Genomic DNA, 16,756 nt, shown 5'->3' with positions numbered 1-16,756 from the left:
CCTTTAAGAGGTAGACCGGATTCTCCCTCTGCTCCTTGCCTCCCTCCCAGCTGTCACCAGTGAGCATGTTATCAGGGGCTCTGGCCACCTTGTTCGGCCTCCAGGAGGCTGTGTCAGTGAGTGAGTGAGATGGATCAACCCTCTCCAGGGGAGTCACCCCCGGGCACAGTCCTACCCCCAATATTCGGTGCTGAAGGAAAGAACGTGAAGGCCACCAGCAGTAATTATAATTCTGATCATTTTTTTCTTTAAAAACAAACAAATGCCCCACCCCCCAAGAAAAACAGAACTCCCTACCCCAACCAGCCGAGTGTTACAGGTTAGCCATTAACACGAGAAGAGAAAGACACTGAAGCCGCGCACGTCATTACAAGGCGGAGGTCTCCCGCCGGGCCAATGACAATGTCACAGTGACAGCACCGCCGTGGCGGGGACACCGACAGGGACACAAAGACAGCAACAACATGCCGGAGAAGCCAGGCTGAACTGGACCTGCAAATAAATAAACATGGCGCCGACAGCAGTCTTACGTTAATGAGACCTTAGGACAAACTCGAACAGCAGAACACCTGAACAAATGCTAGCTGGTTACGCCAGGGTTTGGTTAAAAAAAACTAACTCTCACAAATGTGAACGCTCGGGACACGTGTCAGTAGAGTGGTCAGAAAGAGCGGAGTCTCTGCCTTCCCAGATGCCAACGCGGCAGGGCCCGGGGTATCTGCAGCAAGCACCTCCGGAGGCAGCCCTGACGTCCCTGCCTCCCCAGGTGCGTCCCTGGGCGACACAGGCCAGGAATCACAGAAGGGGCCCCCGAGCCACCCTCAGCAGAGGTCCCAGCCCGGACGCTGGGGAGAGCAACACTTTAGATCTGCCCTGGACCTGTCATTGCCCCCTCTAGCCCTCACCTCCATGTGGAAAGGGAACCCTGGGGCCCCAGTCTACCCCTGCAGGGGTGAATTGCCTCAATTGCCCATGACACACTGGGGGTTCCCACCCATTTGCAGGCTGCTGAAGCAGATCACTGTAGGGAGGCCACCCTGGTTTGGACAGGACCGTCTGGTTTCCCATATCCTGCAAGGCCATATCTACCCTCATAGCATCCCAAGTGCCCCCTGGAGCCCAGGTGGGTGGCAGCAGGCTGGATGGGCCATTCGAAGCTGAGCAATGAGGCCTGATGCCTGAGGGCTCAGTTCAACCTCCCCCTGGGAGAAGGTGAGTGGTCAGAGGCCAAGGCAGAGCCCCAGCACCTACGACGGGGCCTGGAGGACCTGACCTTGGCTGATGGTGCTTCCCAGGATGGCCTCCTGGACAGAGTGACAGCTCAGGAAAGCCAGCCTCAGCTGCCTCCCTCGGGAAACCACCACAGGAGCCACAAGGACAGACCCCCGGAGTCGGGCGGCCTCAGGAGCAGGTGCAGAGTTGGGGCACTGAGGAAGGCTTGGCTGTCCTCTGCTGACTGGAATCGAGTCTGGAACAGGCCATGTCGGTGGCAGGAGGGGATGATGGCGCCCCGGCCAGGAGCTGGAAGCCAGTCCCAGACAGCCCCTTGGGGTTGCCATCCAGCCGTGGAGGCCAATTCTGCGGACCCTGGGAGGGGCTGCCTTGGGGACCTGAACGAGAAGCCCATCAGGGGTCCTGGCATCTGCCTTCCTGTCACATCTCTTTCCAGGCCTCAAGCCTGGGGCTTTGTCTGAGAGAACTAGAGCTGGCTCCCAAACGGGATGCAGCACAGGGCGGGAGGCCCTCTCCACCGGAGATGCCCAGGCCTCCTGCCTTTGTGCCTTTGCTCAGGCTGCCATGCAAGGCAGGAAGCACAAAGGCAGGAGCCCACGGCATCCTGAATGACGAGGTCTAGCCCAGAAACCGGCCCTGCTCTGCTGGTCCTGGCGGGACCTCTAGGATCATCCAGATGCCCATGACCTCTCCCCGGAGCTCCACCCAAACACCAGGCCCAGGAACTGGCTCTTTGTGTGGAGCTGGGGCTGGTATCAGACTCCCCTCAAGTCCTTTGCTCTCCAACAAACCTCTCCAAAGACGGCCGTTTCACCAAGACTTTCTCTTCTTTTTAGGGGTCAGGGAGGGAGGGATCGACCTCAGGTCTTTAAGGCAGAGACATAAGCCCAAGGTTAGTTTCCCCAATGTCACTACATCTACTAACAAAAAACAAAATCAAAAAATAAAACTAAGGAAGCCAAGCACACATCTGTCAGTGCAAATCTGAGGCAGAGTCTCGGTAGCTTATTGGCAGCTGGAGTGTTAGGCTCTCAGAATCCCTCCTCCCGCCTGAAGCTGGTGCTGGGGGTCACACCCAGCGACAGGACCTGGTCCCTGAGGCACATCACGCTGCTGGCAGTGTTCAGGGACAAGAGTCTCCCTACCTGCCCTCCCCCATTTCTTTAAAAATAAAACTTGACCTCAAAATTTAAGTTAAAAAAATAATACAAAATAAGGAGGAAACAAAACCCCACAAATAAACAAAGGTGGGAAAGGACGAGGGCCCAACATGGCAAAGAGTCCGCGGTCGGTCAGAAGGCGCAGCTTCTTCTCCGTTCAACCTTCGTGCCTCGCACTCTTGAGGAGGTATCGACAGAAGTTCGTCTTCCGGGACTAAATTCGTACCAGTTTTCACAGTGGCCCTGGCACCTGACCTGGTGGAGGGACGGTGCGGGGCACTCAGCTGAGCTGCCTGGATGATGGAACGGGTCGCTTTTTAGGTGGGTGAGTTGTTTTAAAATGATGTTTGTGTATTTTCCATCCGCCAGCTTCCCGGCTCTTCTCTCTAGGTCTCCTGGGGGACCACTTGCAAGAGCTTCTGGCAAAGGACTGTCGTGGAATCTGCAGGGGAGGGGAGAGCAGAGTTACTCGGAGGTCGTGCTAGCATGTGCCTGGGGCCAGGGGCACCAGCGAGTGCCGAGAGCTGCAGGTCACCCGGCCTCATGACACCAGACCCCCAAGGTTGCAAGAGAAGCCAGAAACCCAGAACTTTATGTAAAACGTCCCGATCTGAAAATGTGTACACCGGGCTCAAGGGGCTCCCTCCTGGTGGGCACCAGCCTTCACTTCCGGTTGGCCGCAGAGGAACGCCTGCTTCTTCCAGTGACTTTGTGAGTCACCCTGGGGGTGTGGCCAAGGAACCTGGCAACAGGTTGAGCACTGGCCCTGCCCACCACCCTATCTCAGAACCCTGGGGTCATGGCAGCAACAACGGGATAATAAGTCCCAACGCTGAGGGCCCTTCCCGAGTGTCCACACCTGGGCCACTGCCTGGCAGACACCCAGGGGCAGAATCAAGGCTGCCCCCTACTGCCAGATGACAGCCACGTGCCTGCAGTCCACAGAGGGAGTGGGGCAGGCGGGTGTGTGCCAGGGGCCCAGATGAACACTCTGTGGGGGGTGATTTCAGGACACAGGGCCCGCGTTAGGGCCTGGTGTGTTCTGCAAGATGACCAGTAGGGAGTCGAGCCTGGGCTGGAGGCTAAGGCCTGCTGGAAATGACTGACGGTGTTTCACATGTTCAGATTGGGCGGTTTCCCATAAAGTCACAGGGCAAGTTGCAATCAGAATCTGGAGAGCCACCAGGACATGGTGATTGGGGTGCAGGCTTGCAACCACCAGTGAGTGTGCCAGGAGCCGGCCATGTTAAAGCGGCCTCAGTAAGGGCTCCTCAACGTGCTGGTTAGCGGGCCCTGTGACCACAGCGCGGAGATCCTGCTTTCTCCGCCGCTGCCTTTCTGGGTCAGCCTTGTGTTTAGGCTGGCGACAGCCCTGGGGTTTCGTTACTTGGCAAAAGCGGCCTGGTTTTCTGGAATCCCTTGTTCTGAGATTAGCTGTGCCAAGCTGAGCGTCTTATCCCTGAAGGACGTGGGCCAGACGTCACCGCTAGACACGCCAAGTGCCTGAACGCCTGGCTAAGGGATTAGAGGAGACAGCAGACGGCCTGCTGGGGCGGGGCGCTGGTGGACCCGCAGGGAGGAGAGCGGCCCCAGCTGTCGGGCTGCACCGAGGAGATACTCACAGATGCCCTGGAGGAGCCACTTGGGCTTGTTTTGCCACCAGACCCCGAGGAAGTAGACCGGCAGGCCGCTGAGGATTATGGCAAAGCCGATGCCACACTCCATGGGGGTCTTCCAGAAGGAGACGGCGATCAGGAACAGGCAGGCCAGGATGAAGAACACGGGGAGTGCCAGGTTCACCTGGGGACAGAGGGCGGAGCGATGGGCATCTGTTGCTCCCTTCCCACACCTCCCACGTCCTGTCATCAGTCCTGTCCACTCCGCTGAAAGTGCTGCGTCCCCACTGCCCTCCGACCTCGATGGAGTCATCTCCCCGATCAGGCCCACTTAGACTCTCCCATGGGACCCCCAGAGCACACCCTGTGCCTCCTGCTCCAAGCCCATTCCTCCCACCTGGTCCAAGAACGGCTCCGACCTCCCAGGGCCGTCACTCGGGCCTGTCTCCCTCTTCAGCATTTACCAGTCTGACCTGCCGGCTGGAGACTCTGGAGACCTGAAACCTTCCCCTGTTCTCCGTTTCCTCAGCACAAGGCGCCAGGCAGTAATTACCCAAAGCACAGACGGAGCCGACAGTAAACGCAAACAACCCTCGAGGCTTCCCAAGGTCAGGGGATGTGGACCTTGCTGGTTCCCACATCACAGGGCAGAAACCCTGGCCCAGCACCCGCCCACTAATGTCACTCAAGGTGGGGGCACTTCTGGGAAGGCCCTGGCACCCACTAATAAGTGAGGGGCATCTGCCTTCTCAGAGAGCCTTTGTGCGGAGGCCGACTGCGGTCTGCACAGGCGTGGGCAGACCAGCCACAGAGGCGCCCCCGGCCCGGCCCGGCCCGCTGGCTCCAAGGACCATGTCCTGCTTCTGCATCTGAGTGGGCTTGTCTACACACAGACTTGGTCATCTGCCCACACACTGCAGATGAAGGGCAAGCGAGGGTCCCACCTGGTCAGCCCACACTGCATGCCCCTCCCCAGCCCAGGTTAACAGTGAAACAAAGCCCCACCATGTGCCCAGGATAACATGGGGACAGAGCCCGCCACAGGCACAGGTGACACGGGAGAACCCGCCACATGCCCTGGATAGCATGGGGACGGAGGCCACCACAGGCACAGGTGACATGGAGCTATAACCCACCATGTGCCCAGGATAACATGGAGGTAGAACCCACCATGTGCCCAGGATAGCGTAGGGATGGAGCCCCCCATAGTAGGCACTAAGGTTGCTCTGGTACCCACAAAACTCTTCAAGGAGGGGAAGCGGGCCCTGCTGGCCTCTGTGGGACTGCTGGGTGGGGAGACAAGGATGTGGCCCATGGACAGGTGTCTCTAGGCCAAATGCCACTAGGGACTGGACAAGGGACAAGAGCCAGTGGCCACCATGAGTTCCTCCCTCTCCTTCCCTGACATGCTCACAGCGACGTGCTCACTGGGCTTCTCCAGCAGGAGCGTGGCTTCACTGGCCCCTGTTTTTTGAGAAACAAGGTCGCCCTTGGGCAGCTGTCCCCGAGGAGAGGTGCATTCACCTTAGGCCAGGCCCAGCTGGCCCCTCAGGCAGTCTAATGCTAAAACTCCTCCATTCAATGAGGCAGAGCTGGTCTTGGCCGTGTCTACACCCTACGGGCTCAGATGTCACCTCCCACCCACCCAAATGGTCTCCTCCTCACACCCTTGGTAGCACCCCCTGAACACACATGGCCCCTACATCTCTGCCCACATGCCATCTTCTCAGCCATCCTGGTCAGCTGCCCCCCCGGCCAGTTAGGCCCTCACCCTGCCCACCTGTCTGCCCCACAGTGCTCATCACCTGCCCACTGGGCACTTAGGTTTCTTATTTACTGCTTCTCCCTCATTAGAATATAAGCTCTAAGAGGGCAGGGATTGGGAGGGTATCTATTTTGTATTTTGATGAACCCTAGAACCTGGATCACCCTCTTGACAGGTACTCAAAAGGTTCCCAAGAAACAGCCATCAGCTGAGTTAATCACCCTCCACACTTGCTGAGTTTGGAGCAGTCCCACGTTTACCTTGGCTGACTCGAGCACCAGTCCCTCTACAGGAGGCATCCTGACCCCTGGTTCAGAGGGGAAATGGCAACTCCAAGAGGGATGGTGGTTTGCCCAGGCCCAGGCCAGGAGAGGCAGAACCAAGAGGCTGTGCAGAGCTGGCTCCTCACACAGGCTGCCAGGGACACCTGGACCCCGTTTCTCCAGCTCTTGGGGGTGCGCCAGACCTGGGCCACCCACAGCGGCTGGGCCCTCACCTTGATGGGCCGCTCCAGCTCAGGCTTCTTGTATCGGAGCCACAGCATCCCGATGATGGCCAGGGCCACACACAGCCAGTTGAAGAAGCTGAAGAAGTTGATGACGGAGAAGATGTCGTTGGAGAAGGCGTATAGCAGGGTCATGAGGCACTGCAAGCAGAGAGAGGGGGCAGCGTGAGCCAGGAACAGGACGGCCGGAGGATGGAGGCCACCGGTGCTGCGCTACGTCCGTCTGCAAGGGCTGACAGCACTTGTGCACTCTTGCTTTAAAGCAGGCGTCCTCAAACTACGGCCTGCGGGCCACATGCGGGTGTTTTTGCCGTTTTGTTTTTTTATTTCAAAATAAGATATGTGCGGTGTGCATAGGAATTTGTTCATAGCTTTTTTTTTAAACTATAGTCCGGCCCTCCAATGGTCTGAGGGACAGTGAACTGGCCCCCTGTTTAAAAAGTTTGAGGACCGCTGCTTTAAAGGAAGACCTAGTTTGAGCAACACACGAGTTCTCAGAAAGCAAAGGCCCCACTGAGAGCGGGAAGGGAACAAAGGCCTAAACCCTGTACTCACTGCAGTGTTACTTGTAGAAGCAATGACTGGGAACCAACTAAGTACCCATCACAGAGCTCCTCCAGGCCCCCAGACCACTGGGCACCCACAGGAGTTTCAAAACTGAGCCCGGGCTCTGCATGGTTTCAAACGTGTCCCGGGACCATCGCGAGGTGGAGCTCAGCCCTCTCTCCTTGAGTTGGGCTATACATACCGACTCCCTCCTAACAAACAGAACGAGACAAATGACAAGTGTGGACCCCGAGGCTAGGTCATAGAAACAGGGGCGCTTTCTCCGGGCTCTTCCTCTTGGCTCCCTCGCCCTGGGGCAGCCAACCGCCTTGTCGTGGGGACACTCATGCAGCCCTCTGGACAAGCCCACGTCCTGGGGAACCGAGGCCTCCTGCTCACAGCCACGTGAGGGGCCATCCTGGAAGCGGCTCCTCCAGCCCTGGCCGAGCCTTCAGATGGGACGCAGCCCGGCCACCATCTTGTTACCACCTCACGAAGGACCCTGAACCAGGGCCACCCAGCTACGCTGCCCGGAGTTCCTGACTCACGGAAACCAAGAGACAGTGAATGCTTTCCGTCTCAGCCACTAAGTTTTGGGTGATTTGTTACAGAGCAATAGAGAACTAACAGGATGTTAGGCAAGATGAAGGGAAGCGTACACGATGTGATCTCACTAAACATCGCACGTCTGTTAACATGCCTCAGGGGTCCAGAGGCACGGAGCACGCAAAGCCGCCTGTGAACCGTGGCTCCCTGGGAGAACAGAGCTTCTGCTCCACAGATGCTGGACTGTGGGAAGTTTTTTTTTTTTATATAACTACCGTGTATTATTTTTGGAATTTAAAACTTAAACCAGTGCCCTTTGTTGTTCAGTAGAGCAGGCAGCCAAGGGCACAACACAAGGAAACACTCTGCTAACTTATCTGCATCTCAGTCTCCGCCTGGGTCTGCTGTCCGGTGACACCAGGCCAAGGTGGGAGGGTGCCATGCAGATGCACCTGCAGCCTCACCCCTGCCCCAAGGAACACCCCAATCTTGCACTTTAACCCACTTGCAATCCTCCCGGGGAAGGAGGGCATCGGACGGTGCTGCCAGCTTACCGTGAACAGGAGGGAGGGCATGGGCGTCAGGAGCTGCGGGTGGATCATGGAGAGTACGGAGGGCAGATGGCCCTCCCTGGACCCCACAAAGAACAGCCTGTGGACAGGAAAGCAGGTGGTCGGCCTCATCACCGAGCACCCCAGCAGGGGCCTCTTGGTCTCCCTGACCCACTCAGCTGGCCATGGGGAGCTCAGAGGCTTGCTCACCTGCAGGCCCCTCCCCCTGGGCAACGAACCCATGAGTCTACAAGGACATAGCAGTTGTGTCCCTTCTGGGCAGGGGAGAGTCCCTGGTTCCTTTACTTCTGTATTACATGGATGTTTATATATTACTCAATATAACAGACAGACACAACCTTTAAAGCTCACGTTAAAAAGCAGCATGCAGCACTGGCCCCCAGCTCAGCCTCCCTTCCGGTCCTGCCCCAGCCCTCAGAGAGCCGAGTGTGGGAGCGTGGTCCTGGGGGGCTCACCTGGAGGACGTGAAGAGGGACCCGTTGACGGAGCCGAAGCAGGACAGGCCCACAAAGACGGGGATGATCCAGGACATGACGCCCAGGTGGTAGTTCCCGAAGTCCTAGACAGATGCCGCACATGAGTGAGCCCGGGCCCGATGCCCAGCACGCAGCCCAGCCTGGCCCAGCCCCAGCCCACTTGTCTGCACGCGTCCCGCACACTCCTCACGAGGATTCTGCACACGTGATCCCTGGGGTCTGGATGTGAAGGCTGTCCCAGGGACTGAGTCCTCTTTAGAACACAGTGCCTATTCCTCATCCCCACATACTGGCACCTCTCGCCCTGGCATCACACCAGGTTGCCCAGGTGCCCAGCCTTTCCCCTGTCCATGTCTGCTCTGCGAGGGAACATGGCTTTGTCTCTGGCTGGGTCCCCATGGCCCGACCCAGAGCAAGGATCAGTGAGGATGTACTCAGAAGGTGGAATGGGTGGGTGCGGACCCTCACCTGCTGAAGTTGCAGGTGAGGACACCATGGGAAGGGAGCCTACAGGGTCCCGCAGGACGTTCAAAAGCCCGCTCGTACTACTGAGGCCCCGCTGTGGTGTGGGAGGCTGACAAGCGCTCTGCTGCTGCCAGCATGGGGCCTGGGGATGCTGCTCTCCCTGCGGGTGGATGATCCAGGACATGACGCCCGTGTCCAGAACGCCCAGCAGAGACGGCGCAGGATGCATGTGGGCAGTGGGTGGGAGAAGGCCACCCAGCCTTTCATCCCTGTGCTTGGGCTCAGGCCTCACTTACAAGGACTGGACCTTCCACATCACCATAATCCCCCCCCAACCCCCCAACCCCGCCCTCGGAATTGACTTTAAAACTGACGGAGGCCTAGCCCCCTGCACTTTCTGGCTTGGCAGAGCACAGCTCAACCCCTCCACACAGGAGAGTGGTTTGCAGACCAGGGGCCTGGTCTGCTCCACATCACAGGCTCAGGGCGGCAGGGCTGGGCCGCGGTCTCTCGGCAACCTGCGCAAACACTGGCAGGTGGCATCTTACCACGGCCACGGCCTCTGACGACAGCATCTGCTCAGTGGACAGCGTGGTGAAGTAGGCCAGGTTCGTCAGCACGTACACCAGGGTGACGATGGGGAGGGAGATAATGATGGCCAGGGGCAGGTTTCTGGAAGGAACAAAAGGGCACATCATCAAAGTGCAGCTCCTGGCGGAACCAGCCCCGACGGCTCTCTAACACACAGGTCTGGTCCTGAGCCTCACTGTGTGGGGGAGGTGTGACAGAGAGACTGTTGCCAGCACCGGTCCCTGGCACTGGTAACCAGCTGGAAGCTGGCTCCTGGGTTGGGCAGCTATGTGAACCTGGGTTAGTGACTCGACCCCGGTCTCAGCCCCCCATCTGTCAAATGGGCACTCCTGCTTATTCTAAGGGGAAATCTTGTTCAAGGTCACACAGTGCCACCTCACCCCAGCTTGATCCTAACCCAGGGCCCCTCCCGAAAGGCCCTGCACTGCTTTCATCTGAGACCGGGCTGGGCCCACGGATGACTTCTTGGGCTGAACCGACTGCTTCCTTCTCTCACATGAAAATAACAACAAAAATGTCTGTGTTCACACATGTACCTGTAGGGGTTGATCATCTCCTCTGTGACAAGATTCAAGTAATTCCTAGAAGTTAGAGAGCAGAGTTTAACTATACATTCCTCCCAGAGTCCTAGGGGGAAACGAACAGATTCCTGGGGGAGTCCCACCACCTGGGGCCCCTCTAGTGAGCAGCTGGGGCAAGAGCCCAATCCTGCTCCCTTGGGAAAATCCTAACCCCTGCAGGCCTGTCCCCTCAATGGGCCCTGTCCTCTCTCTGACCCGCCTTCCAGCACCTTCACCACCTGCCTGCCCACCACACGGCAGCCATTCTTGTGACCCAGTATAATCTGGCTGGAGAGTGGGGCCCAGCGGGGACCCAGCAGGAAGGAAAGTGTGTGTGTGTGTGTGTGTGTGTGTGTGTAGGGGCGGGGCGGGGGGTAGGAGGGGAAGCTGTAGGCAGGCACTCCGCTCCTGGCGAGGAGGAGGCTGAGAACCACCAGGCCCAGCCTTTTGAGCTCAAAGGCTTCTCTCCTCAGCGAAGGCTTATCTACAGGACCACCTTCCCAGGAGCCGGACACGGGAGAAAAGCACAGGCTGCGCGCTGTCCTCCAGGCTTTCTCCGGATGCGTCGGGTTCGAGCAGCTCTGAGAGGCTCTCCTGCCACTCTCTAAAACTGCCCGGGGGGTGGCCGAGAGAGTCAGATTTCTGGACACCTCAGGGCCTGCTCCGTGCGCCCCCAAGGCCCAGGGAACCAGACATCCTGAAACGTACCATCCGCCATAGGCAAAGAGGCCGCTGTACAACGCCAACACGATGTTCCCCACGTTCAGTTTGGTGCCTTCAAATGAGAACTTGGGATCCAGATTGGACACATTACCTGGCAAAGGCCAAACAGACAGAAAGGTATGCTGTGTTAGAGAGTGCCGCACAGGGGTCATGCCGCAAGTTCCAGAATGTTCCTGGAGCAAAGTACAGTAACAAACAAAAATACTGGGGTGAAAGCTTTCCACTGTTACAAATTAAATGCACCTGCTGAGCCACAGACGCACGCATTCCTGACTCGCCCCGGCAAGGTGAGCATGATCTTGCCGTGACATGGAGGAACGTAGCCTTCCATGGGCCCCTAGTCCATCCGAGGGGGGACGGCAGCCCAGGCAGATGCAGGGACACGTCAGGAGGGAGGGCTGACCAGTCCTGGTCACCTCAGAGCGTGGTCCCTGCAGACCCAGTGACCTGAGCTGCAGGTCAGGGGGACTTGGGTTTGAGCTTCACTCCAGCCCTTAGTGCCCAGAGAATCAAGAGCTGCTAAGCCCAAACCAGGCTTCTCGTGTGTGCGATGGAACTCTTGAATGCCACCTCCTCGTGGCGCTGTGCGCACAAAAAGACCCGAAAACGACTTAGACCCTGGAACATGGCAGGGACTGAGCTGAACAAGAGGACAGTGTGGGCCGATGGTGCCATGATGCCAGGAAACTCGCTTCCCAGGACGGTGCAATGTGAGCACCTTCTAGACAGGGGTGTGTGTGGTTGGGGGAGGGGGGGGGGGGGCGGGGAGCGGGGAGCAGATTTCAGCCTTGGTCCTCAATCCAGATCAACAAAGCACTGGGCTCTTGGACATATGGAGGTGGGGTCTGGACAGCTCAGTCCACTTCTCTGCTGATCATGTCTACCTGTAATGGGCAGGACCCCACATTCCATGGCACTGTGGTCTCACTGTTTTGGGGCACATGGACACACAAACCCACGTAATCTGCGTCATGGCTCAGCGAGGTCCACATGTGAGTTTCTCGGGGCTGCCCTAGCAGGTGACCACAAGACCCTGGAGCTCAAACAGAGGCTTCTCTTCCGGTTCTGGAGACCAGACGTCCAAAATCCAGGCGTCCCAGGGCCACGCTCCCTCGGAGGCTCTGGGGAGGATCCTCCCTGCCTCTGCCAGCTCCCAGGGGCTCCAGGCCTCCTTGGCTTGTGGCTACATGACTTCAGGCTCCGCCTTTTTCCTCACACGGCCTCCTGGTGCATCCTCGCCCATCTCTTATCAGGATACTTGTTGGATTTAGAGCCCACCCTAATCTAGGGTGGTCTCATCTTAATCTTTACTTTGATTACACCTGAGTATTTTCCACATAAAGGCACATTCACAGGTTCCAGGGGACATGTGTTTCGGGGGTCACCATTCAGCCCAGTACAGTAGGCAATGTGAAATGTGGGTGCCTCAGAAAGGTCCCTGGCTACTCGGAAAGTTTCTGGCACTTTCCGAGTCCCAGTTATATCATCTATAAAATGGTCCAGGAGCACTTAGGCCTGGAAAGACTCACTCTGTGAGGAGGGGCCAGCCCATCAGCCGGTGCCGACAGACACATGCCAGGAGTCAGGTGGCTGGCTCTCCACTCTCCACTGATGAGGGTCACCTGGCCCATGGGTTTTTAGTGCCTGCCTCCCCTGGCTTCCACCTCCCAGGAGGGTTTCCAACAACAGCAAAGGTGCCAATGGGATCGGAGGCCCCAGGTTGCCTCCTGCCCACTGACGCTGAGGGAGCAAGTTGAACTCTTGGTCAGGTGCAGACTGTTAGTTTGGGAACTGTTTCTAATCAAGTCCTGTGGCTTCACATGTGAGGGTCTGTGTGTCTGTGTCCCCATCCTGCTGAGAAGCACTCGCTGCCCAGGTCCCACTGGGCCAAGGCCCCAGGGGTGCTACGTGAGTCAATGTCACCACTGCCCGTGGGTCAGCAGGTTCCTGGTGGGGCAAAGGGGTGAGGGGAGCCCATGGGGGCTCAAGGCCTCCAAGGGAGCCTATGCCTTCCATGAGGGTGGCAGCCTCAGTCACCCTGAAACAGGACGGGGTGACAGCATGTGAGGTTTGCAAAGGGACCTGTGAAAGGGAGGTTCCGTAAAACCTGTCATTTATCTAATTGAAGCCTGCACTTCAAAGCAGCACTGATTTCCTGTGGCAAACACTGCGGGGCGGGGGGGGCGGCTGTCTAAGGGTCCATCTTACCCTGGACACTGAATTCTGTCGCGGAGCTTATTTGTCCCAGCCCTACAGGTATGCTCAGGACTTTAATCTCCTGCTGACGTGGGGTATGAGCCTGGGATCCACAAGCTCCCCTCACCCTGCCCACGAGGCCATGGTCTTGTGACCAGAACAGGCTCCAGGGTAGTTGGCACCTCATCCCTTGAACTGCCTGCACATGATCTGTCTTGGAGGCCTGGTCCCAGGACTGTTTGGTCCCAGGGTGGTCAGCAGGCCTGGCCAGCACTGCCTGGCCCCAGGTGATCAGCAGACCAGGTGTGTGGTGCAGTGCTTGGAGCCAGCTCAGGGCAGGGCGCCCTTCAAGAGCACCTCAGGAGAGCTCCCTGTGCTCCCTCCGGTGCTCTCCCTGTGGAATGTGCGTTCCTTTGCGCCTGCAGAGCCCTGCCTGTCCCAGGGCCTTGCCCACATACTTCTGTGGGGAGGGAAGATGAGCATCTGTCCTCTAGTCAGGGAAATGGGGGTCAGGCCTCCTGCCCAGAGGTGTGGGAACCTGCTGGCATGCTCTGGGATCCTGAGGACAGTCCCTGTGAATGTCCAGCCAGGTGATGGGCCTCACCTCTGGGCACTGCATGCATGAGCCAGAGGCCACGCCACCCCAGGATGCTACAGGTGCCCCTAGAGCCTGGAGGAGCTGCCCGGGGCTGCTCCTGTTAGCCCAGATCTCCAATAGGTTACATATCCCAGCCCCAATTCCCAACAGGGTGCTGCTGCGTCAGGTTCTTATAACTATTTCTGCAACACTTAAGGTCTTTCATGATCAAGGTTCCTTACAAGCATGCAAGCTTGCCTTGAATTTAAAATTTTCCCAGTAATCTGCCCCATTTTCCTATTAGGATAGACTTTTATACCTCCTTTCAGATTAGATATTTCTTTTCCCATATGCTGGAATACAGATTTTGGTGCAATTGTGAAAGGTGGCCCCCACCTCAAAGATGATCCTGAATTAGTACCACTGCGTGTGTGAGCACGCACGTGCGCGTGCACATACACAAATGCGTGTGCTGGAGACACTGCTGCACGGGCATGGCCGCCACACTTGCTAAAGATAAAATTCAAGGCTTGAAATGCAGCCTGGGGCTTTCAGGTATGGACTGAATGTTTTCAGCCCTGAGGCCTGGGTGGCTTCAATGTTTTCAGCCCTGAGGCCTGGGTGCTTCAATGTTTTCATCAAGGGATTATCAGCTCAGTTCCAAGAGGTAAATGCAGACATCTCCCTGAGCCAGTCACGCTGGGGACTAGAATTCCTGCCGTGCAATGGTATTTCCCAGGACTTACAGCTCGATTTTGCAGCCTCTGAAACCCCAGGTAAATAAATACTACTAGCTGCTCCAACCAACGCAGATGGAAGCAGCTCACTGGGCTTACCTGGGGCCTCAGCCAGGCCCCTCCTAACCAGCCCATGACGCTTCCATTCCTAGGACAGGCATGGCTGGGGTTAACCTGCCAGGGCCTCCCTCAGTTGTCCACGGCCTCACTCCCAAAGCCCTTGGAGGAAAGCAGATGTCCAGCACCTCCAGTCCCTACAACCTTGAGCTTGGCCAGCAGACCTCCCCCTTCTCTCCCGGCATGGGATGGGGTGGGTGGGGAGAGGGCTGGCAAAGCTCAGTCAAGGATTCAGCTAGTTTGGACCCCAATCAACCTGCTACAAGTTCCCGAGCTGGCCTCTGCCCTGTCACCTCACTGTTCCCCACCTCGCACAGGCACAGTGTACCGCACTGAGGACCAGGAACGGAGGGGGAATGATCTGAGAGTGCACTGCTGCCCCGAGGCAGAGCTCCTGGGTTTGCTCAGCCTGTCTCTGCTGGATTCTGGCCCAAACCAGAGACCCACAGCTCTACCAGGCACCTGACCAATTGCTGGCTGAGCATGCTGCCCCCTCTCACTGGGCGCCACGGAGAGGGCGCCAGGTCTGCTGGCTCCACTCGGCACTGGGCCCGGCCCCCATGGGGCTGGCACGGCCAGGAGCTCAGGGATGATGGCTCAGGAGTAGCGGCTCTGCCTGCTCTCGCCTTCGGGCCTGAGGACTGCCTGCCTGTTTCTAGGGGAGCAAGAAGCAAGTGAGGCAGTCAGACCTCCATTTAAGGATGTGCATTAGCAGCTGCTCTATGTCCAGTGGCCCCCACAGAGGAGAGACCGGAGATGGCACCTTCTCAGAGGGAGGGCAGACTCTGGACTCTATACAGCGGTTTTCAACTGCCCACCCACCCCAGCAACCAGGGCACATGCAGTGACGTGTGGAGACACTGGGGACTATCGCGCTGAGACCCCGCTCTAGAGGACGCTGGGCAGATGCCTGGCCCATGTGCCACCACTCCCCAAGCCAGAGCAGATCCAGTAACTGTTCCCAGTTGTCTCTCTCATGAACCCCAAACTGGGGCGTAATCTTTGTTTCAACACAGAGCTCCAGGCATAGTCAGACACAGATGAATGACTCACAGTTCCCCCACTTGAGCTCTAGCCTCATGGCCCCCCTCCTGCTGTCAACTGGGAAGGCAGGGACAGGAGCAGTGCAGGACCTCCCGCAGGGACCAGGGGCAGAGGGGTATGGGAACCCCAGGACCCCACAGTATGATGCTGATGGCTCCTGTCACACTACAGAGTCCCCTGTGCCACCACCTCTTTTCTGGGGGCTCTTCTGCAACCTCAAAGCCGCCTCTAACTTGCATTTCCCACCCAGGAGAACCTCGCACCTCAGCCTGCCTTCCTCATCCTAAAATGCAGCCAATAACAGCATCTCCCGGGAGGGCCACCGGGAATGAGAAAACTAACAGCCAGACACAGGGCCCTCTGGCCAGTTGCAATGTCACAGACTGTGCTGGGAACCAGAGTCATTGGGGCGGGAGCTTTCAAAAGGCCCTGGGGAACTGATTTTAGAGAAAACCAGCCCAAATTACTGTCACGCAGACACCGCCATGCATCATAAACCCAGGAATGGGGAGGAAATCTCCCACGCTCAGAGAAGCTTCCTCCATAGGAGAAGCCTGGGAGGGCACCCATGGTCATGTGCATGCAGGGATAGGACCAGGATCCGCCCTTCCTCCACTACCCAGTTCCCGAAGCAGAGGACAAACAGCCAGTCCCTGCGTCCCGCTGTGCACTGGGGAAGGCCTGGTCAAATGCTCAGCAGGGCTCTGCCTAGGCCCCAGGCCTGAGAAACCCACACACGGCTGTTCACATCCCCAATCTGGGGACGGATGTCCAGAGCCTCAGGGCCGACCAGGCTTGGCCCCCATCCAGGGGTTCCCCTCCTGTGACAGCCTGAGGAGGGTGAGGGCTCAGCCAGCCAATGGGCACCCCTCCCAGGACCGGACTCAGGACCCTGACTATGAGGAGGAAGTCATCCCCCTAAGTGGGGGAGCACTCACCACTGGAACCTTCAGCCTTCGGTCCCACTTTCACCCTCTGGGTCCCATGTGATGGGCATTTACATCATGGAGTGGGCTGAACAGAATTCATGGCCACCTAGAACCCCTAGAATGTTACTGACCCAGAAAAGGCTCTTGGCAAATGTAATTAAGGTAAGAATTTCAAGATGAGATCATGGATCAGGGTGGGCCCGAAATCCCATGAAAGTGTCATTAAAAGAAATGAAAAAGGAGGCACAGGAAGAGGCCACGTGAGGATGAAGGCAGAAGTGAGCGGTGATGCCACAAGCCAAGGCCCCACCGGAAGCTGGAAGAGACAAAGAAGGATCCTCCTCTACAGGTTTCAGAGGGAGCACGGCCCTCACCGTAGCCGTCTGGCCTCCAGAACT

At 57.7% G+C, this 16,756-nt stretch overlaps 1 protein-coding gene across 1 annotated transcript in view; it reads right to left on the bottom strand.

The window, feature by feature from the left end:
- Positions 1-212: 212 nt before the first annotated feature.
- The window catches only part of SLC7A5 (solute carrier family 7 member 5), a 36,781-nt gene continuing 20,237 nt past the window's right edge, over positions 213-16,756 (bottom strand). Inside the window, exons 3-10 of the mRNA XM_008139741.3 lie at positions 10,744-10,849; positions 10,012-10,056; positions 9,433-9,556; positions 8,399-8,502; positions 7,926-8,022; positions 6,271-6,420; positions 4,016-4,193; positions 213-2,835 (exon numbers count right to left, since the gene is read on the bottom strand). Coding sequence (XP_008137963.2) covers positions 2,780-2,835; positions 4,016-4,193; positions 6,271-6,420; positions 7,926-8,022; positions 8,399-8,502; positions 9,433-9,556; positions 10,012-10,056; positions 10,744-10,849 — 860 coding nt within the window. The 3' untranslated portion in view covers positions 213-2,779. The remainder of the gene's footprint in view (positions 2,836-4,015; positions 4,194-6,270; positions 6,421-7,925; positions 8,023-8,398; positions 8,503-9,432; positions 9,557-10,011; positions 10,057-10,743; positions 10,850-16,756) is intronic.

The sequence above is a fragment of the Eptesicus fuscus genome, chromosome 21, assembly GCF_027574615.1.
Source record: "Eptesicus fuscus isolate TK198812 chromosome 21, DD_ASM_mEF_20220401, whole genome shotgun sequence".
Lineage (NCBI taxonomy): Eukaryota > Metazoa > Chordata > Mammalia > Chiroptera > Vespertilionidae > Eptesicus > Eptesicus fuscus.
The sequence above is the reverse complement of the archived record's forward strand: the minus strand, read 5'-3'. Positions and strand labels throughout refer to the sequence as shown.